General features: G+C 39.7%; 1 protein-coding gene across 3 annotated transcripts in view; it reads right to left on the reverse strand.

The window, feature by feature from the left end:
* FAM114A1 (family with sequence similarity 114 member A1) overlaps positions 1-23843 on the reverse strand; it is a 72465-nt gene that overhangs the window by 39353 nt on the left and 9269 nt on the right. For all 3 annotated transcript variants that reach the window (XM_046656934.1, XM_046656935.1, XM_046656933.1), the window contains exon 3: positions 12706-12793. In XM_046656934.1, coding sequence (XP_046512890.1) covers positions 12706-12793 — 88 coding nt within the window. The remainder of the gene's footprint in view (positions 1-12705; positions 12794-23843) is intronic.

Consider the following 23843-nt stretch of genomic DNA (forward strand, 5'->3'; position numbering starts at 1 on the left):
GGAAAAAAACCCATGTTTGGGAGCAGCAGAGCTTCTCAGCTGGCCAGGCGGGAGCCACCCTAAGGTACGCAGCCCTCCCTGGAGGAGTGAGGTCCGGAGCGGGGGCTGATACTGCTATAAGCATACTTCAGACTCAGCCCAACTGAGATGGGGGTCTTACTGTCTGGCTTCAATGGCTATTAACTGCAGCTAGGACACCCCCAGAAAAGCTATCGGCTGAAAGCTAAAAAGACCCGGGTCTTAAAGGGCCCATGCACAATCTCAGTGCAGCAACCTAAAATTACCAGAGAGAAGGCTGACAGTCCTTTGGTGAAATGAGACTCACCTGGTGGGCTGTGGTGGCATCTTGGTGAGAAAAGGGACCTCTCCAGAGACTGACATTAGTGGGGGCCATTGTTCTGACCTGGTCCAGGTGTGCTGACACAGACCCCGGTGGGTGATATTGAGGTTCTTCCCTTGGCCTGTTAGCACAGGGGTCTGCCACACCCACTAGAGCACAGATTTTATCCAGTTCAGCCAGGGTAGGTAGCCTGCCCTAGGGACTGGCCCCATTCAATAGCAAGCCCTCAGGCTATTTTTCAGACTGCATTGACAAGGTGCCTTAATCCTCTACAGGCAGGTGAATGTGTCTGCCTCTGTAGCGCAGGTCCTGTGTGAGGACCAGGTGAACTGTGGGGGGCATTGGTGGAGAGGTGGGGGCCTCTGCAGTGCAGCGTCAGGGTACGCTCCAGGGGTTTGGGAAGTGTGCAAGCCATCAAACCACAAGGGAAGAGAGCAAAAGAAAAAGAAAGGAACAGAGAAGAACTACTAAAACACCCAGGAAAAAAAGTAACAAAATGGCAATAAATACATATTTATCAATAGCTATTTAAACATCAATGGACTAAATGCTCCAATCAAATGCCACAGAGTAGCCAAGTGGATAAAAAAACAAGATCTATGTATATGCTGCATACAAGAGACACACTTCAGACCTAAAGACACTCACAAACTGAAAGTGAAGGGATGGAAAAAGATATTCCATTCAAATAGTAATGAAAAGAAAGCTGTGGTAACAATCCTTATATCAGACAAAATAGACTTTAAAACAAAAACTGTAACAAGACACAAAGAAGGGCACTACATAATGATAAAGGGAATAATCCAACAAGAGCATATAACACTTGCAATTATCTATGCACCCAACATAGGAGCTCCTAAATATATAAAGCAATTATTAACAGGTATAAAAGGAGAAATAGACAGTAACACAATAATAGTAGAGGACTTTAACACTCCACTTACAGCAATGGATACATCATCCAAACAGAAGATCAATAAGGAAACACTGGCCTTAAAGGACACATTAGACCAGATGGACTTAGTAGATATATACAGAACATTCCATCCAAAACCCACAGAATACACATTCTTTTCAAATGCACATGGAACATTCTCCAGGACTGATCACATATTAGGCCACGAAACAAGTCTCAATAAATTTAAGAAGACTGAAACAATACCATGTATCTTTTCTGACCACAATGGTATGAAACTAGAAATAAACTACAGGGAGAAAACCAGAAAAACCACAAAAATGTCGAGATTAAGCAAAATGCTACTGAACAACGACCAGCTCAATGAAGAAATCAAAGGAGAAATTTAAAAATTCCTGGAGACAAATGAAAATGAAAATACAACATGCCAAAATCTGTGGGATACAGCAAAAGCGGTTCTAAGAGAGAAGTTTATAGCAATTCAGGCCTACCTCAACAAACAAGAAAAATCCTAAATAAACAATCTAAAAGTGCATCTAAAGGTACTGGAAAAAGAAGAACAAACAAAGCCCAAAATCAGCAGAAGGAAGGAAATAATAAAAATCAGAGCAGAAATAAACGAAATAGAGACTAAAACAACAATAGAAAAAATTAATGAAACCAAGAGCTGGTTCTTTGAAAAGATTAAAAAAATTGACAAACCTTTAGCTAGACTCACCAAGAAAAAAAGAGCAAAGGCTCAAATAAATAAAATCAGAAGTGAAAGAGGACAGATTACAACGGACACCCCAGAAATACAAAAGATAATAAGAGAATACTATGAAAAGCTATATGCAAACAAATTGGATAATGTAGAAGAAATGGACAAATTCTTAGAAACATACAACCTTCCAAAACTGGACCAAGAAGAAGTAGAAAACTTGAATAGACCAATCACCAGTAAGGACATTGAAACAGCAATCAAAAACCTCCCCAAAAATAAAAGTCCAGGACCAGATGGCTTCCCTGGTGAATTCTACCTAGACTTAATACCTATCCTTCTCAAACTCTTCCAAAAAATTGAAGAGGAGGGGAGGCTTCCTAACTCCTTCTATGAAGCCAACATTATCCTAATACCAAAACCTGACAAGGACAACACAAAAAAAGAAAATTACAGGCCAATATCACTGATGAACATCAATGCAAAAATCCTCAACAAAATACTAGCAGATCGAATACAACAATACATTAAAGAGATCATACATCATGACCAAGTGGGTTTCATTCCAGGGATGCAGGGATGGTTCAACATTCTCAAATCTATCAACGTGATACACCACATTAACAAAATGAAGAATAAAAATCACAGGATCATCTCAATAGATGCAGAGAAAGCATTTGACAAGATACAGCATCCATTTATGATAAAAACTCTAAATAAAATTGTATAGAAGGAAAATACCTCAACATAATAAAGGCCATATATGACAAACTCACAGCAAATATCATTCTCAATAGAGAAAAACTGAAAGCTATCTCTCTAAGAACAGGAACCAGACAAGGATGCCCACTGTCACCACTCATTTAACATAATATTGGAAGTCCTAGCCTGAGCAATCAGGCAAAAAAAGAAATAAAAGGGATCCATATTGGAAAAGAAGAAGTGAAACTGTCACTCTTTGCAGATGACATGATTTTATATATAGAAAACCCTAAAGAATCCACTAAAAACCTTATGGAAACAATAAATGAATACAGTCAAGCAGCAGGATACAAAATCAACATACAAAAATCGGTTGCATTTCTATACACTAACAACCAAGTAGCAGAAAGAGAAATTAAGAATACAATCCCATTTACAGTTGCAACAAAAAGAATAAAATACCTAGGAATAAACTTAACCAAAGAGGTGAAAGATCTGTACACTGAAAACTATAAAACTGTTGAAAGAAATCGAAGAAGAAACAAAGAAATGGAAAGATATTCTGTGCTCTTGGATTGGAAGAATTAACATCGTTAAAATGTTCATACTTCCTAAAGCAATCTATAGATTCAACACAATCCCTATCAAAGTTCCAGCAACATTTTTCACAGAAATAGAACAAAGAACCCTAAAATTTATATGGAACAACAAAAGACCCTGAATAGCCAAAGGATTCCTGAGAAAAAAGAACAAAGCTGGAGGTATCACACCCCCTGATTTCAAAATATACTACAAAGCTATAGTAACCAAAATAGCATGGTACTGGCATAAAAACAGACACACAGGTCAATGGAAAAGAACTGAGAGCCCAGAAATAAACCCACACATTTATGGACACCTAATATTCGACAAGGGAGCCAAGAGCATACGATGGAGAAAGGAGAGTCTCTTCAATAAATGGTGTTGGGAAAACTGGACAGCCACATGCAAAAGAATGAAAGTAGACCATTATCTTACACCATGCACAAAAATCAACTCAAAATGGATTAAAGACTTGAACGTAAGACCCGAAACCATGAAACTTCTAGAAGAAAACATAGGCAGTACACTCTTTGACATCGGTCTTAGCAGCATATTTTCAAGTACCATGTCTGACTGGGCAAGGGAAACAAAAGAAAAAATGAACAAATGGGACTACATCAAACTAAAAGTCTTCTGCACAGCAAAGGAAACCATCAGCAAAACGAAAAGACAACCTAACAATTGGGAGAAGATATTTGCAAACCATATATCAGACAGGGGGTTAATATCCAAAATATACAAAGAACTCATACATCTCAACACCAAGAAAACCAACAACCCAATTAAAAAATGGGCAAAAGATCTGAACAGAGATCTCTCCAAAGAAGACATACAGATGGCCAACAGGCACATGAAAACGTGTTCAACATCATTAGCTATCAGGGAAATGCAAATCAAAACTACAATGAGATATCACCGCACTCCGGTCAGAATGGCTATAATTAACAAGACAGAAAACAACAAGTGTTGGAGAGGATGTGGAGAGAAGGGAACCCTCATACACTGCTGGTGGGAGTGCAAACTGGTGCAGCCACTATGGAAGGCAGTATGGAGTATCCTCAGAATATTAAGAATAGATCTACCATAAGATCCAGCAATCCCACTGCTGGGTATTTATCCAAAGAACTTGAAAACACAAAGGCATAAAGATACACGTACTCCTATGTTCATTGCAGCATTATACACAATAGCCAAGACTTGGAAGCAACCTAGGTGCCCATCAAGGGACGAATGGATAAAGAAGATGTGGTATACATACTCAATAGAATACCACTCAGCCATAAGAAATGATGAAATCCAGCCATTTGTGACAACATGGATGGACCTTGAGGGTATTATGCTGAGTGAAATAAGTCAGAGGGAGAAAGTCAAATACTGTATGATCTCACTCATAAGTAGAAGATAAAAACCACGACAAACATACACAAAGCAATGGAGATTGGATTGGCAGTTACCATAGGAGAAGGGGGGAAGGCAAAAGGGGTGATTAGGCTCACACGTGAGGGGATGGACTATAATTAGTTTTTGGGTGGTGAACATGATGTAATCTACACAGAATTCAAAATACATTATGATGTACATCTGAAAGCTATATATTGGTATAATCCAATGTTACTGCAATTAAAAAAATAACAAAAAAAATTTAAAAAAAAAGGATCTTGGTAGGCATCTCACATATAAAATAGAGGAAGATGGGCACAGATGTTAGCTCAGGGCCAATCTTCCTCAGCAAAAAAAAAGAGGAGGATTGGTGGTGGATGTTAGCTCAGGTTAGCTCAGGGCTAATCTTCCACACACACAAAAAAAGAATCTTTAAAAAAAAAAATCCCATAATCTCACTTCCCTGATAGATCTGGTTGATTTTTAAAATAATAATATTTATAATATTAGCAAATTCAAAGAGTATAGAAACAGAGGCTGGCCTGGTGGCACAGGAGTTAAGTTTGCATGTTCTGCTTCTCGGTGGCCCAGGGCTCACCGGTTCAGATCCCGGGTGCAGACATGGCACCGCTTGGCACGCCATGCTGTGGTAGGCATCCCACATATAAAGTAGAGGAAGATGGGCATGGATGTTAGCTCAGGGGCCAGCCTTCCTCAGCAAAAAGGAGGAGGATTGGCAGTAGTTAGCTCAGGGCTAATCTTGGTCAAAAAAAAAAAATGTATAGAAACAGAAAAGGTGGACCAGACTCTTTCTCCCTAGGCAGGTTCCACTGACATAATAGACAATAGAGTCTATGAGCTTATAAGGGCTTATGGAAATATTTAGGACCTGAAAAAAATTATTGATTCTAAAAGATAAAAAAGAAAATTTGCAAAATAGAAATTAATATTTTTTTTATGTATTCAAAATGTAATATTAGGTCAACTCATCAATTATACTTCAAGTAAATTCAACTCTTACATGATTATATATAAATTATATATTTAATGACAGACGTGGATGCATTTTATTATATTTGCTGTGATATAAGAGACACTTCCAAAAGAACGCTCAAAGTTCTCAGAAGACTTAAAGTGGTCCTGCCCTCCTTCCCGCTCCCACTCCCCCATTTCCCGCTAAAAAGAACAACTTTAATTTGTTTCTTTTGATTCCTTTCAGGAAAAATTTTAAAAAAGCATCTACTACATCTAAGTGTTCTGGACCTGGCTTTTTCCACTTCACGACAGTGCAGTGGACGTCTCAGCACACGCAGACACGGGTGGAGGCTGGTATGCTGCCCAGGGAGCACCATGCTCATTCTCCCACTGCTTGGAGTGTTGTCTGCTGACAGCTCTCAGCTGAATGCGTCCCTCCGAAGTGCACTTCACCAAAGGGAGTCAGTTTCCCCAAGACTCTACTATAATGACTGGGCAATGCAGGAGTTGGTGATACAAAAGCCTGGCCCTGTGCATTAATGGGGGACATCTCTGAAGAGGCACCCCAAAGCCCAAGTTCCCTGTGGGATAGGCAAGGCCTCTGAGGCAGCTGCATTGCAGTTCGACTTCTTCCTTGCCCAGCGCTGCTTTGCAATCCGTCACTGTCTGGCAAGGCTGGCTTGCTCCTGAGAGCCCTTCACCGCAAAACTCCAGCACACTAATCTCTGCCTCAGTCTCTCGCCTGAGCATCTGATCTAGAACACTGATTACCTCATTCTTCTTAATGGTTGAATAGTATTACTCTACTGAATGGCTGTATCGCATTTTAACGTTCTCTATGGATGGATACTTTAGTTGCTTCAAGTTTTTCATATATGCCTAGTGAATTCCCTCACCTCCTTAGGTCTTTGCTCAAATGTCACCTCACCAAGGTCTACCCCTCACCACCCTTATTAAAACCTTAACCTGTACTCCTGACCTCACTTTATGTTATTCATAGCCTTACCACTTTCTAGCCTCTACGTAATTTTCCTATTCATTATGTGTATTGGCTACTGTCTGTCTCCTTCCACCAGCACGTAACCTCTACTAGGGCAAGTCTTTGTCTCATAAGCTCACTGCTTTATCTCAAGAGCCTTGAATAGCACGTGACACAGCAAGTGTTTGCTGAGTGAATTCTATATGGACATCTTTGTACATATATATTAATGAACTCTTTGCAAAGGATCAACAGTGGAACTGCTGGGCTGGAAGGTACGTGAATTTGAAATTTTATAGATGGTGCTAATTACTCTTCTGAAAGTTGCACCAATTTTACACTCTTCTTTGGGTGAATTTTCGAGGAATAGAACAATTTTAAAATACTGACTGCATTTCAGACTCTTTTATCAATGAATTCAAGATATTATAAAAAGTTGTGAGGAGCAGTTGTTTAGAAAAACACATGGATGATGTTGCCGTGCTCAACTAAAGCAAACTTGAGTGCAGCAAAAAGAGGAAGCAATCAGCGTTCCTTTTGGAGAAGTCTTCCCTCTCCATGAGGAGGGTTGACGTCCATTCTGTCATCAGATACTCACTTCTCTTTAGGTTCAAAGTTGACCAGTGTTTCTGAACTGATAGTGTTTGCCTAGCTGCAAAACAGAAATTCACTAACCCCTGGGCCTTATTCATAGATCGTAAAGGATTGTGAACAAACTCCAAGCATTAATCCTACTATCTTTTGTATCGATGATCCTTGAGAGTTTTCACATCAGCAATGAGTGAATGAATGAATCCATGTGATATTGACAGTGATTCACCCAGTTAAGCGTTCTCATTGTAGTATCATTTTGACAAGTTTGCCATTCCCTCTAATAAACACTGTCATTATTTCTGACAGTGCCAGCAGAAGGGTTTCATTAAAATGCGCAGAAGGAAGAAAGTGTGTAACTTGGCAGAGGATGGGGAAAGGTAACAAGGATGACTTTGAAAAGGTGAATACACAGATCCGATGAGCCTCCCCCTCCTCAGGTATTCTCGTGTGAAGTGTTTAGACTCATAAAACTGTCAAAACTAGAATTTTAAATAAACACTTAAGCCTTTTGTAGTATCTAGCAATAAACTGCTCTATTTTACTATAGAATTTTTACCTTGGTATATTTGTATATGTTTTGGCACCATCGACGTTCATTTCAGTTATCAGTTTATCACCTAGCAATATATTCTAGGAATAAGTCAGGGCTGGTGGGAAATCACATCTGGTTCTCATAAGATCATTTTGAAAGTATCATCAAAATAACTTTCTTTTTTTTTACATTGTCCTTTCCCACTCTGGTTTCTGCCTGGATCTTAAATAATAATCATTTTTATTGCATTTTATGAACTTGTCCAAAGGCATGTGTGACAGGTGATCAAGTCTTCTTAGAATGTGAGGATAGTATAGCTGTGGATGAAACTAATGCAGGAGTTATGGCCTTTCCAAAAATAATTGTTGGCTGAGAAATGTTTGATTTTATATGTCTTGGAAAGGTTGCTTTTTCTCAGTTTCCCTTAAACCTGGGGTCAAAGTAGTGAGGCAAAAGACAAAATATTAAAATACAGAGTATCAAAAAGTCAATCAATTTTCTGTATTTTTCCACTTAGCATGTGTTTACAAATATTTTTCTCCTTCTATATATAGCCACAGACTATGGAAGCATCATATTCCGGAAGTTGGAAGGAATCTTAGAATTTTTCAAGTTCCCCCACCATACTTTTCCAAATAAGGAAGCTGAGTCTCAGAAAGGTTAAGTGCATGGTGTAGCTGGTTGGTGACAGTCCTTTGTGATCACAAATTAGTAGCAGTCAGGACTAGGTCTCAGGTCTTATGACTCCTGGTACAGGGCTCTTTCAAGAGAGAACCACCTTCCAAATGTTTCCATTCTCCAATTATCCTCCTGTCAACTCTAAACAGTTCTAACTACTGGGACTGCAGTTTTTCAACAACTGTAAGAAGTACTTCTATTTCCAGTGCTAAGTTGACAGCTCTGTGTTTTGTTACAGACTATGTATTTTGCACTCCTGTCTACAATTGGAATTACCCTGGAGGCAGCATGAGGTTTCTGAATGGGCATCAACTGCAATGGAATACGTGGTGATTCTCTTTCTCTACTTTCCACAGGCAAGTTATAAACCTTCAAAAGCTCGTCTACTGCTGTGAGTGCTCTGTTTTCCACTAATTCCCTTGCCCTGTGATAATAAACTGTTAATGCTCTTAAAGCCCTGGGTGGCTATTATGCCTGTACAGAACGGAAGGTGTGCCTAGCTTGCCTCTCCCAATCCCAAGGTAGCAGCTCAATGTAGACCACCATCCAGGATGGCACCCAAAACTTTTTAAAGCCTCTGTTCACAGATGGTTGAACCCTATTTGACCCTTCGTTTCAGGCTGTGAGCCCGGTTATGGCACCTCTCCATTTGCAGGACACTTGTGATCCCTATTATCTTTTGGGAGTCAAGCTCCCAACTACCACCACCACCTGTTTCCAGCCTTGGAACCCATCCCATGGCTTCAGCCTCCCCTTATGCTATAAGTTTTAGTTTTCTATCACAAAGATACTTATCTAGTTTTATGTATATTTAACATACATTGCTATTATTTTAGCTACTATTACTATGTAAAGTCACAGCATGTCTTGACCAGAAATCTCCAAAATATGCCTTAGAAGCAACTTAGGGATGACATTCAGTTATATGGCTATTAAATTCACTGGGGTTGTGATGACCAGTGGTGATGAACAGTTAGTGTCTACTTTTCAAAATATAGATCCAATTTGTCCAAAGGGATTCTTAAAATGAGCATGAACATTTCAAAATCTCTTCCATCTCCCTTTTGTGCCCTTTGGCCATTGTGGGTGTGCAAACAAGAGAAAAATGCCAACATTCAAACGCTTTTCAAAATTCCAGTATGTAGCCAGAGCCATAAAAAATGCAAAATTTCTGGAATTGGTGGTTAAACTGATGAGGATTTCAAATAGAAAAGGGAAGTGTGGCAGGCAGTATTGAGAGATTGCACCCAGGATCTCGCCCCCTGGTGTACACACCTTGTGTAATCCCCTCCCCTGTGAGTGTGGGCAGGATTGTGAATAGATGAGATTTCATTCCCATGATTAGGTTACGTTATATGGTAAAGCTGAAGGGACTTTTCAGATGGAGTTAAGTTCTCTGATCAGTTGAATTTGAATTAATCAAAAGGGATATCATCCTGGATGGGCCTGAACGAATCAGGTGAGGCTTTAAAAGGGACTAAGCTCTTCCTAAAGGGAGAGATTTGAAGCTTGGGAGAGATTATCCTGTTGGCTTTGAAGAAGGACCTGAGGGCAGCCTCTAGGAGCTGAGATTGACCCCTGGCCAATAACCAGCAAGAAAACAGGGGTGTCAGCCCTACAGCTGTAAAGAATTGAATCCTGCCAACAACTTGAATAACCTTGAAAGATGACCCTGAATGTCAGATGACAATGGGGCTAGTTGACACCTTGATTTTGGCCTGGTAAGCCACTAAGCAGAGAACACAGCTATCCCATACCTGAGCTCCTGTCCCACAGAAACTGTGAGATAATTAGTCTATTTTGTTTTAAGCCTCTAAATTTGCGGTAATTTGTTACACAGCAATGCAACCTAATACAAGAGGGTATGCTAAACTTCATTCTAATACTTTATGGGGCAATGTGCAGATGTCATACGCTCTCACGGAAGTCCTATCTCCAGGAACCTTAAGAGGGAAAGTGGCAATAGTGACTGGCACAATGATCACGCTGGTCCATGGGCAGTTATCTCTCTAGGCTCTTCTGGGTCAATTACTGCACAGAGCCAGGTGAGAACCACCAGAGCTTTTAAGTGGTTGTGACATTAACAAGATACAACATTTATCATCTTTGTGGTGCCATAGACAGTGGGAAACTTCAAGAGCAACACCAAAAACAAGCATAGGCTACAGATTAAGACACTGATTTCAGATCAAGTTAAAAGATGAGTGCCTACCAGTATGGGGTGGGACCTGCCACAGAAATTTCACCCTGCTTTCTAAGGGGTAAAGCCAGCATCATCTACTGCTTACACTTGAACCAGGTAATGGAACCCAGAGGCCTTGGAGCACAGTCCATTGGACCAAGGCTGCACTAGGCTGTAGGTGTGCAAAGGTCAGATTACAACAGGACACCTAAGAAGATGCTAGATAGTAAATTCAATGGGCAGTTGGTACATGGAAAACCTTGTAAGGGTCCAGTGAAGCCCAAAGTCAAATGAAGAGGTGCAGCTGCTGACTGACGAGAATCAGTAGCAAACACTCAGACCAACCAGGGGCACAGCAGTTACAGGCAAGTGCGCCTGTAAGTGTGCACAAAAAACACCCACAACTGCTACCCACCGGGCAGTTGACTTCTGTATCTACTGTGGAGGGAACTTATATTTAAAGTTTTAATGAGAAAATAGTCCTTTGTCTATAATAGAAGCACTGAATTCTGAAGCACTGAATTCATTATAAGTCAGGGCAGTTTTGGACACCAGGATAACTGGAAGCTCCCAGAACACTTTACTGTTTTATGACATAAACCATGAGGAGAGCTGTATAGTTTTGTGACTATATTATTTACTTTTCCATGATTTATCCTAATTTCAAAAACATTTAGGCTCTACAGGTCCAGTTTTTGGCTCAGAAAGCATGTCACTCCCAGGTGCTGCCAGTGGCAAGATCTTTTGGAGAGCCACCAAAAGCTCAAACATTTTTCCCAGAAAGCGGGCTGCCTGCAGGTGCTTGTCCTCACTCTCAAACAAAGCAGGCTCCTCTACTTTAATTTGGTGAATCCTGCTATCTGCATATGCAGTATGCATGGCACACCTGGCCCCTTCAATTAGCAATAGAAAAATCTGCCCTCCAGGCTCTCACCAGGGAGGTCAACATTTATTCGACCACCACTATCTACTTCCTGCCAGAGCTCTCGCCATATTTCATAGACATGGAATTAGGGGAATGCAATCTATTCATCCTTCCAGGCAATCTAAATCCTATCAAATTAGACATCTGGTCTTTCAACTGTTGGTGATCATAATCCATTGGTTCGTGGCACAAGACCTTCAGGCCTTCCTATGTCTCCTGGTTTAAGGAGTAACAGTGAATTGGACCAATTCATGGCCCATCACAAGATCCTTATGGCTATGGACTACACCTTGAGAATGCCTGAGTTAGACGATCTGAAAGCTAGATTACCTGCGGCTTCCCTTGTCCTGCTCCTCACTCGGCCCCTTCAAGATGAAATACCTTTGCTAGATTATCTTAGACATGTTGATGTTATACCTTCAGTTTTCACGAAGACTGGATATAAGAAATGGTCACACGAAGAATACTTTGACAAACCTGCACTAACGAAGACATTGTCCGTGATATTTTCTCTTTGTATAAGAGCAAATACCAAAAATTTCTTCAAAAATTTAATACCAGGAAAATAAATTTATCTAGATAAACTAAGTTTTGGTTTATCATTCAGTGAGAAATAGATAATCTACTGGTCACCAAGAAGCTCAGAGTTAAGGTCAATGCTCAATTACAATAAATCTATTAGCCTTGGGATACATGTAATATATATCCTTCCAACCTCCATATATATTTTTTAATCTGAATTTCAATGCCCTGCTGTTGAAGTGCTTTTTACTGAGATACCTCAAATCCTTTTAGAGAGTAGGTTAGTTGTGCATTTTAAAACATTCAAGTGGGATAATGAGCACAAAGCTTTAAGAACATATTATAAAAGCTCAAATATTATATCTTAAGAGTTGATATAAGATAGTGGTTAAGAGCCATTCTACTTGGTTCAAATATCAACCCAACTACTCCTGACTTTGGACAAGTCTTAGCGTCTCTGTGATTCAGGTTCCCTATCTCTAAAATGGAAAAAATAAGAGTACTTCTTAATAAGGTTATTTTGAGGAGTAAATGTATTAATACACACGAAACACTTAAAACAGTAAACACTAAAAATGAACTGCTCATATTATGTCACGGGCTAATGTTAAACTCTATCAGTACATAGTATGATCAAAATGTCATACCCTATTAGGCTTGTGGACCTTATCCATTCAAATGCAACATATAATGCTTACCTACTGTGGCAGATGCTGATGAGAGCAGAGATTTGCCCCAGGAGCCCCAGCCGGCCCATCCTCCTCCATGTGGAGGGGAATCCACGGCCTGTGGAAAAACAGATTAGTCGCAAGGTCAGCAATTCAGTTTGTTCCTGAATGGAAAAACACTCATTAGTTTGAAATAAACAGAAAGCTTTTTTTAAAAAAAAATCACCAACCACCAAGTCTCACTGGCTTATAGTTTACAAGGGCCATAAAAGAAGATACCAACCCACATTTTAAGGTGTACTTTGGAACCAAATTAGTAGTGGTGTTGGCTTCTGAGGGCTTGGCTTGAAGTGAAAAGAAGGGAGATTGAGGTTAACCAAGATCCAAAGCTCCCATTATCTGGAATACAGAGACAAGGGCTGCAGGGGGAAAAGATTTATTAATACACTGGGGCACAAAGTGATTTGAAAAAATCCAAAACTCAGGCAACTTTTACATAGCTCAACAAATGTTCTCTTCAAAGAAGAGTTAACTTTCCAATCTCTGCAGTGGTAGGAGGGAGCTTTGGCACAGATGATAGGCAAGTGTCCAGAAAAGCATCAAGAAGCCTGGAGGTGGGCAGCAGCAACGGATAGCCTTTTGAGGTAGACACCTTCAAAGGCGTCTACTCCACTCATAATGACCCCTGTAACTATATCTCTCACCATCCCTGGGCTCTGAGGATTCAGACTCTTGGGGAGGTATTTGGATGGGGACTGAGAGATTCTGATTCAGCCTGAGCTGGTTGTTGGCACAGAAGATGAAAACTCAGGCAATGCAGGGTGACCCTATTCTATTCACAGTGCAGAGTGAACAGAATGAAGGAGATATGCTCTGAGAAGCCTTTTAGATCCCTGATAGCTTCTCAGTCCCTGGTTTCTGTCCCTCTTCAAGGCCCTGCTGCATTCCTATCTTTGGGTTCCATGAGATTCCTGAATAGTCAGTCAGTCTGTCTGTCTCTTTTTAAAAAATGTTTTGTTCACGGGCGTATCCTCAGAGCCTAGATGAGTACATGGCATACAATGAGTGCTTAATACGTTTATTTGTTGAATAAATGACTGAAATTCATCCATTTTCTTAGGAGTGCAATAGTTTATGTTACTTGCAACCAACGAGCCCTAACTCAGTTAGTGGAACCACAGCTTTCCTTTAAAATCTAGGAATACATTCTAGAAAATGAGGAGAGAATACATTAGGAGTTAATACATGAGGAACTGGAGACTTATAGCTCTTCCACTCCAAAAAAAAAAAAAAAAAAAGGAAGTTAGAAAGTGAAAAATTCCTAGAGACATTTGCAGATTTTATAACTTTTGACCCAAGGCTGGTCCATCAGTCATCCCCAACTTGTTTCTCCCCACTGTCTTCCACCTTTGCAGATAAGGGTGGCCATGTGAAATAGTTTTGACCAATGAGATATAAACAGGGAAATTTTTGCTTTCATGATAAATTATACAGTTATGGCTGGCACCAACTCTTCTCCCCTCCCTTCTTCCTGACCTGAATGTGGACATGATGCTTGAAACTAAAGCAACCATTTTTGCTGCCATGAAGGAAAGACTTGGGAATCACAGAGTCACTGGTCCTGGCACTGCTGAGCTACTAAACCAATGTGAGTAGCTGCCTATCTCCATTCTTTCTGTTAAGTGAGATAAAAATAAATCGCTATGTTGTAAGCTACTACATATTGGATTTTAGTTACTTGCACCCAAATGCATTTCTAACTGATTCACCTAGTAAATATCAAACACCATCCATCAGTGTAGACTACTGGTCAAGAGAAATGGTTATGGAATAAATTGCTTGAGTTTGACTCCAGGCTCTGCCATTTTGGGCAGCAAGTTTCTCAAATCTTTTAAGCCACCATTTACTCATTACAAAATGCGAGGTACGGTAGTGTAGGAACCATAAGTATAAGGACCAACAACCTCACAGGGTCATTGTGAAAATTAAAAGAAATAATTCATACAAAGCTTTGAGCATAGTGCCTGGCACATACTAAATACCCCATCAATGTTAACTAGTAAGAATAATAATAATAAACTACATTTTTCACACTACAAAGAAAAAGCTTTGAAAGTAGGCTGACACTTTTTTCTGTCTGGAAACAATGAGAAGCTTGTTAACATGAATGGAAATACTCATGATTCATGACTGTCTGCTTTCATTTTTGGTGTCTACATTGATTTACTTCACTTTGGCAATGGAAGCCAGTGGCAATTTTATACCATCATGAAGACAGATGTAAGTTGGTGATTAATATCATTCTTTCACGGGACAAATCACTTCCTATATGATTAGGGAGAGTTAATACACTTAGGGGTGACAGCTTCTGACTCAAATTTACAATACTTAATATGCTCTGACAGCTGGTAATTGACTAGCAAATGAAAATAAATGTTAAATGAGTCTAGAACTTTTTGCAGTGTAAGTGACTATTTCAACTGCTTTATTAATAAAGCTCCTTTGACATTGAGCTGTGACCGCGTGATCAGCTACAAAGAATACCTGTTATTAATGGCAAATACTCAAATGACTAAATGTGCACATTTAATATAAAAACCATATAAACTAAATGTTCAACATGAATTATAAATATATCTCATCTTGAGTATTGTCTCCACTTTAAATGACTTTAGTGTCACACACTATGAGACTATGACGTAGGCAGCATGGATCTACTCAGATTTCCCATTATCAAATATGGTTATTTTAAAACTTTTTTCTCACCCTCACCCCATGTAACCCCCACCACCTTTAACAGATAGCTTTGCATCCTAATTCACAGAGAAAACAGAAGCCACCAGATGAGAATTCTCTTAACTTCCTGTCCCCTCCCCATAAACTCTCAGAAGAATGGCCTCATATTGTAACAGCAAATCAGACTTGGCTTGATCAAAAGGGATATCCAAAACTCAACTGGAGATCATTTAAACATCTGTAACTGTTGTGTGGTCCTAAGAATATGAAAGAATGCAAGATTCCATCAAGTTCAAAGTTCTTTAAATAGAAGAGACAGTTACATATCTGGTATCCCATTTAAAGGTCTTTATCATTAAATTGAAGACACATTTATTTATTTTTGGCTGTCAAATTCAAAGGTACCATTAGATAGAAAAAAATGTACAAATCTTAGAATTCCATTGATCAAAACTTTAACATCTAGATGGAAATACAGGTACTTGTCTTAAAGATCACAGATCAACCTGGTAGTCCTAATTCATAGATCAAGAATCAGGCACTGTGCAGAACTTCCATCCAGGGATGGGAGCTAGGAGACCAAACCCTTTTTAAGTTTTGTAACTCACAACATGGCTGCTCTAAAAAGGGGCTCAGTATGACATTTGGGAGGATGTAAATTGCTCTGAGTGCCTGCAGTTCTGTCAAAATATTTGATTGAAAATGGTCTCAGTTATTTCCAGGTAATTTTCTTCCTTGGTGAGTATGCATATTCTACTCTGGGAAGATTTAAAATTAAATATAGAAAGATTTAAAGCATCAAAGTCATGTTATTAACATTTTTATGCATATTTGGTCTTTTCTGTACTCTAATGTTTAAGGAATTTGATTAGAGTGACAATTTTGGAAAACCAATTTATTTTTATTTGTTTACTTTTTGAAGAAGATTAGCCCTGAGCTAACTTCTGCCAGTCCTCCTCTTTTTGCTGAGGAAGACTAGTCCTGAGCTAACATCTGTGCCCCTCTTCCACTACTTTATATGTGGGACGCCTGACACAGCATGGCTTGCCAAGCGGTGCCATGTCTGCACCCAGGGTCCGAACTGGCGAACCTGGGCTGCTGAAGCAGAAAGTGCGAACTTAACTGCTGTGCCACCGGGCCAGCCCTTGAAAGCCAATTTAAAACGAATAATTGAATTATTCAACTTCTGATTTTAAGTTGAAATCTTCCTCATTTTATGCACAGTACTATAACACCTAAGAAGTCTTTAGGTCCACTCAATAAATTTAATTTAATAGATTTATAACAATTCTTAACTACTCAGCAAGGTTTTGTTTAAGTAGATAAATGAGGGACTTTAAAAGGAAACAGAAAAGATTAAATTTACAAATGCCGTTTAAAAATATTTGAATGGGTTTAAGTTGGTAGAAAGGACCAAGCATTAATCAATAGTTCCTTGAAAGTGACTGTTGAATTTTGCTAGACTTCTATATAGAGTAAGATTTGTGAGACGAATGTAAAGCCTAAGAAGAACTGAATTTTTGAATTTGTAACTTTAATAAATTGAACACTAATTGTTTAAATCAAATTAAGTCTGAGTAGTCCTTTTTATGCACAAAACACACAATGGCCTATATCAAAACCCCATCTAAACACAAATCTAACTTCAGTGCACCCTGACTCACAATTACTTCCTTCCCTTCTATCATTACGGAAGTTGTGTCTTCTTCTTAGTTACAATTATCACCTCCATCTGAACTTCTCTGGGCCTGCGTAGGTTGGATTTCCCTTCTCTTCTGGTTTTTCAACCTTTCTTTACTTCCCACATTTATCATGCACACGATTCCTCCATCTTAAACCAACAAATGAAAATCACAATGATGAAATGTTTCTTCCAAACTTATCTGGTTTCTGCTCCACATCTTTCTTCTTCACTTCTTAAAAAAGGTGCCTACCTTCTGTAACCACCCCCAGTCAGTCCTCCAACCACCACAGTAACTCTCCTATGGCCACTACTTCATGAAACCATTCTCACCAAGGTCACAATGGCTTCCTTGTTGCCAAAGCCATGAACTCATTTTATTTCTTGACCTCTCAGTAGCATCTAAAGTGTAACCACTTTTATATTCTTAAAATAGTCTATTCCCCTGGCTTCCATACCCTATCTTCTGATTCTCACTTTTTTCTCCATCCTGTAGTATTATGATTTTAGAAAGTTTCTACATGCTTATTGTGACACTATGGGGGCTCCTTAGATTAACCACAATCCAAGTACTGCCAGCATTCCAAAGGAATATGTACAGTCCAAGGAGGCTAGCTGGCATCCTAATCAGGAAACTCATACTCCAGAGGCACCTTTAATAAGCACTTCTATTATCTGAAACTGTATTAACATCTGATGCTATGTAATTAGCACATTGAATTGCAGAAACGAGTTTTAACTGGTAAACATGGTGGATTGTTAATTAGCATTCTGAATATCTGAAAGGGGTACTAGATGGTGACATTAAAGGTATTCAAGATTTGTAGATGGGTAAATACATTTTATAGCCTCTTCCTACCTTTACATGAATAGGGTACGGGAAAGGACTTTGCTCTGTGCTAAATGATCTTTTATCTGGTTCTGAACTCTGGGGAATTCTAGTTTCTTGACGCCAGTTATCAGGGAGGAAAACCCTGCCTCTAGAATTCTAGACATTTGCCTTGAGTGAACTTTTCACTCAAAGTGGTGGTCAAAGCACCTGAAAGGACAGAACGATAGGACATTCTCAAGCCTACAAGAGAAACAGTTCTTATGAACTGTTTTTAACTTTCTTATTAATTAAGGTTTAATGTAAAAATGTCAGGGACTACATCCAACTGAAAAGCTTCTGCATAGCTGGGGCCAGCCTGGTGGCGCAGCAGTTAAGTTTGCACGTTGTGCTTTGGTGGCCTGGAGTTCACCAGTTTGGATCCTGGTGTGGATACGGTACTGCTTGGCAAGCCATGCTGTGGTAGGCGTCCCACATATAAAGTAGAGGAAGGTAAGCATGGATGGTAGCTCAGGGCCAGTTTTCCTCAACAAAAAAGAGGAGAATTGGCAGCAGATGTTAGCTCAAGGCTAATCTTCCTCAAAAAATAAAATAAAATAAAAGTTTCTGCATAGCAAAAGAAACAATCAGCAAAATGAAAGGACAACTTACCAACTGGGAGAAAACATTTTCAAATCATACATCTGATAAGGGCTTATAAAGATATAAAGAACTCATACAATTCAACAAAAATACAAACAACTCAGTTTAAAAATGGGCACAGGATACGAACATACATTTTTCCAGAGAAGATATTCAGATGGCCAACAGGCACATAAAAAGATGTTTGACATCACTAATTACTAGGGAAATGCAAAGCAAAACCACAATGAGATATCACCTCATGCCCATCAAAATGGCTATTACTAAAAAAACCAAGAAATAACAAGGGTTGGAGAGGATGTGGAGAAAAGGGAACCCTCAGCCACTGCTGACGAGAACATAAATTGGTACAGCCACTAAGAAAAACAGTGTGGAGGTGCCTCAAAAAATTAAAAATAGAACTACCATATGATCTAGCTATTCCACTTCTGGGTACTTATCCAAAGAACACAAAGACACTAATTCAGAAAGATATATGCACCCCTATGTTCATTGCAGCATTATTCACAATAGCCAAGACTTGGAAACACCTAAGTACTCCTCAATGGATGAATGGATAAAAAAGATGTGGCATTAGTACACACACAATGGACTACTACTCAGCCATAAAAAAGATGAAATCTTGCCATTTGCAACAACATGAATGGACCTTGAGGGTATTAAACTAAGTAAAATAGGTCAGACGGAGAAAGCCAAATGCTGTATGATTTCACTTATATGTGGAAGATAAAAACAACAATAACAACAACAAACAAACACATAGATACAGAGAATAGATTGGTGGTTACCAATGGGGAAGAGAAGTAGGGGAGGGCGAAAGGAGTAAAGGGGGACATTTGCATGGTGATGGATGGCAAGTAGACTTTTGGTGGTGAACATGATGTAGTCTATATAGAAATCAAAATATAATGATGTACACCTGAAATTTGTAAAATGTTATAAACCAACGATATCTCAATAAAAATAAATAAATAAATACATTAATTAACTAAATAAAAATATGAGTGTGGTACAATGTGATTTGAGATTTGATTTCATCTATAGAATGTGATGGTGAGATTGTGGAGAGAAGAGGTACCTCTCAATATCTCAACTTCTCTGCTTGCTACCGCAACCCGTCAAAAAGAATCTAACAGCTGTGCATAACCAAACTGGCTTAGAGACAGGAGAACTTCCAGGGTCAAGTCCTTGGCCTCTGTTCTTCTTTATTTATATATAACACCTGGGAAATCTTACTTACTCCCATTACTTAAAAACGTCCAAGTACTGATGGCCTCTAAATCTCTCTTTCTCTCCTGGGCTCCAGACCATTATAACCACCTGTCCACAAGATATGTTTACTTGGATGTCCATGGCATGTTCAATACTGAACTCACCATCTTCTCAATCTCACCCAATCCCCCAGCTAGCTCTTTCTGTGTCCTAGTATTAGTGGTTCCCAAGCACTGGTCCACAGATGACTGGCTGCAAGAGTATCACTGGGGAAACATTAAAAATAGAGTCTTGGTTTCCACTGCGATCTTTTGAATAAGAATCTCTTAAGGTAGAGCCCAGGAATCGGAATTTTTAACAAGCACCCCAGGTGATTCCAATATACCACCAGATTTAGGAAGCACTACTTAAATTGGAAATACTGCCAATGGAATGGATTTAGGAATGTAATTGCTAACATGGCCAAATGGCACCAGCATCCACTTGGTTGCCCAACCCAAAGATTGTGCGCTATGATGTAGAGCAGGCTTAAAAAGGGCAATACTCAAACAGAACTGGAACAAACACTACTCACTCATTTAAGAGGCAAAAATTTGCAATCAATGTGTCTTGGCCTATGTTCTCTCGTCTTTGTTTCCCTTGACAGCAATTTTATGGCTCTTAAAGATTCTGCTTTTCCTTTTCTAGGAAGAGACTATCAAGTAGTAGTCTATGTTTTTCTTTGAGAGTACTTTTAGTGGTAATGTTGGAATTCTTTACCTTCTTCATAATTGGCATTATGCATTGGTGTTGGCCAGTAGGCACGACATTTTCTTACTCTTGGTAACATTTCTTGGTGTTAAGAATTTAGAAAAATTTGATCTAGATTGGACCTTTTAGGGGCTTATGGACTAGTGTATTATAAGGTCCCACAAGATCTCTGGAAATAAATGTCACTACTGACTGGCACCCAAGACAAACATCTCTGAATTGAAGCTGAAGACTTCCCTGACTCCTTAAGATTGATTAAGTGCTCCCTCTAAGGCTTACTGGTGCCTCTCCTGTCTAGTACTGTAGGACATGCTATAATTGCTTTTAGACAACACTGTCTTCCCCAACTAGACTGTAGGCATCCCGAAGACAGTTGCATCACTCAGATTCCTGGGCATAATGCATGGTGTCATGGGGCTGGTAGAGCCTTAGAGAATCTAGTCCAACCTCCAGGGTTCAAGTGAGGCTGGATACCATGCCTCACGGATGTTGTAGAGTGGATTCCTGCAGGAAGCCTCAACTCAACGGCTTCTGAGTCTGTACATCAGAATGGATGAGAAAGAGAAGGAGCCCCAAAGACAGAGATGGCTTCTTTGAGTGCATAAACTGTGAAAGGTGTGATCCCTTAAAGCAGAGGTGCCAGCTAAGCAGCTGGCAGAACCACTGGGCCTAGGAACCTGCCTAGTCACACCACCCTATCTGCCAAGCTATGGCCTCCATGCTGACTGAGGCAAAGCTGAAGCTAATAATGTGGATTTTAAGGGGGCCCAGACCCAAAGGAACTATGCAGATGCCAAACACTTATAAAAATATATATATACATTTAACCACATTATCACAAAATCTAATGTGTCCTAGAAGACATTGGTTTAGACTTCCTCAAAGCTTATTCTGTCAAGTTTTTTTTTTAAAGCAGACATATTCCCATAGAAACTTTTTAAAAGAGGTGATGAGATTCCCTTAGGCTCAGATACACCTGGGGTCAAATAGGCTTTTGAGCTTGGCTGTTTTCCTGTAGGACCTCTCATTCCTCGGTGTACCCGTGTTCAAGATCCAAACAGCCAACATGTAAATGATCTTCTGATTCAAGATTTTTCTTTGAAATTATTCTCTTCTGGATCGACGGAAAAATAGTTGTTTTCATCAATGCAAAAGGACTTCTTATATGTGTCCAACAAAGGGCAATTAAAACAGATCAAATGAACAATGCTTGAAGACAAGGCACAAAATTAACTTCTTCTAATATGAATAAAAGGATAGGTTACCAAGAGAGATGGTATAATCCCCTTTTCTGGTAAACCTTAAAAAGAGACTGAATTTGCACCTGCTTAGAAGGGTTTGAAGAGAGCTCCTCTCCCGTCAAGGCCCTTCCAGCTGTATCAGCTTTCCGCCTTCTTAAAACAAACACATTCTTGGGTATTCCTCCCACACCTTGGTTCTATCTGAGCTCCTGATGCAATGCCACACACATACATCCAGAGCCACGGTCCTAGCTCTGTGGCCAATATTTGCACTTCCATCCGGATACTTTTGTGATGCTTCATTGTGAGGAAACGCTTACCTTTCTAAAGTCCTTGAAAGCTATCAGTGTCGTGCAGGGAGGGGACAGGAGTATCTGTCTGCCAGTCGGCTCTACCCCTGTAGCACTAAGGAGGTTTATAAAGTGCTTTCAAAAGCAGGATTCATTCAACTTGCTCAAAAATTTCAAAAGGCAGTTGTGTAGGAGCATACTGACTTTTTATTGTGCCATCTTTACTAACAATCTTGTTATAATCATTAGAAGTCTGAAATTGGAAAGTATAATCTATCCATCAGGAGCGTATATATTTTGAGCTAGTAGAACTTGTGTATTTTCTCTAAGTTATCGGAGGTCAGAATGGTGTGGCTAAGATAGATTTTTCTTAATGTACAAAGATATTAACAGTAGCACTTATAATAAAAATTGGGAACCAATGCTCCCTACAATATAATATCTCCTATTGGTTCTCTGGAGAAGCCAGACTAATACAGACCCTGGCATCAGTAATTTTTAAAGCTCTCCCAATGGTTGGAATGTTCAGCTAGGGTTGAGAACCCCTGGTCTAGGAGTTCTTAATCCCTTAGGGGGTTCATGGATGGCTTCAAAGGCTCTAGAAACTCTTGGAACTCATAAACAAAATTTTGCACGTATGTTCATCTATCTGATCCAAACTCCCAGCTGGTCTTCAAATCCCCTCCACGACATCCCTGCAAAATGATTGTTTGCTTTTGTTTAAACATCTACCAATGATAGGAAACATCCTCCTCCCCAAAGAAACCCATCTCATCTTAGAACAATTCAAGCGTCCCCTTGAGGAAACTGAAGCATGAGAAGCCTGATTTTAAATAAAAGAATCACAAAACATTAGTCAGAAGCATAGCTGGTGGTCTTCATATGCGAATTCCTCATTTTATAGAGGAAAAAACTGAGGCACAGAGAAATTAGGTGCCTCGCCCAAACTAACAGAGTTAACAATAGATTGGAGGATAAAAGCCCAGGGCCCTGGCTGCCTGTTGAGTTCTCTTCCCTACTGCATGCAGTAGAGTCCCTTCAAGGAGGTGAGCTGTGGCGGCACACTTTGGGGTGAGCAGGGCTGCGGCCTGGCTGAGGGAAGAGACCCCAATTTCCCCATCCCATACCATCATTCTAGAAGGTAGGATTGCAGGGATTGCAGGAGAGTGGCCTGCCTCCTCCTTTCACGCTGAGTGACTCCCCACCCCTACCAGTCGCCACATGGATGGAGGTGAAGATGCCAAGAAAACCCAGCTTGACGGTCATATTGATATGGCACATGGTACCAACTGGGAGACACTGGCCTATCTTATCCCCCAGAGAGACAGGTGCAGGCACTGAAGGGAAAGGGCAATGAACATGTTCTGCGTCTGGTCCCTTGGAAGGGATGTGTGATGATAAAATAGTGACCTGAATGTTCAAGATCTCCCTAGTGGATTTGTAAGTATGCACTAAAATTTAAGTGATATTAAAGAAACATTGACTTGTTTAGGGTGAAATCGGGCTCATTAATAATTTGGACTCATGTTCAATATTACAATATCTTCCATTCACTACTAAGTAGCTTAATGTCTTACGGGATTGCTTTATATCTCTGAGCTTAATTGCCTTGTCTTAAATTAAGGTTAATAATATCCAGCTTAGATCCTCTAAAGAACTGTTGTATGGAGTGAATTACATAACATATAAAGCGGCTAGGAGAGTGCCTGGCACACAGGATGTGTCCAATAATTGGTGGCTGTTGTTATTATTAATAACACAATAATCAAAATACAAATATTATAATG

This window comes from Equus quagga, chromosome 3, assembly GCF_021613505.1.
Source record: "Equus quagga isolate Etosha38 chromosome 3, UCLA_HA_Equagga_1.0, whole genome shotgun sequence".
Lineage (NCBI taxonomy): Eukaryota > Metazoa > Chordata > Mammalia > Perissodactyla > Equidae > Equus > Equus quagga.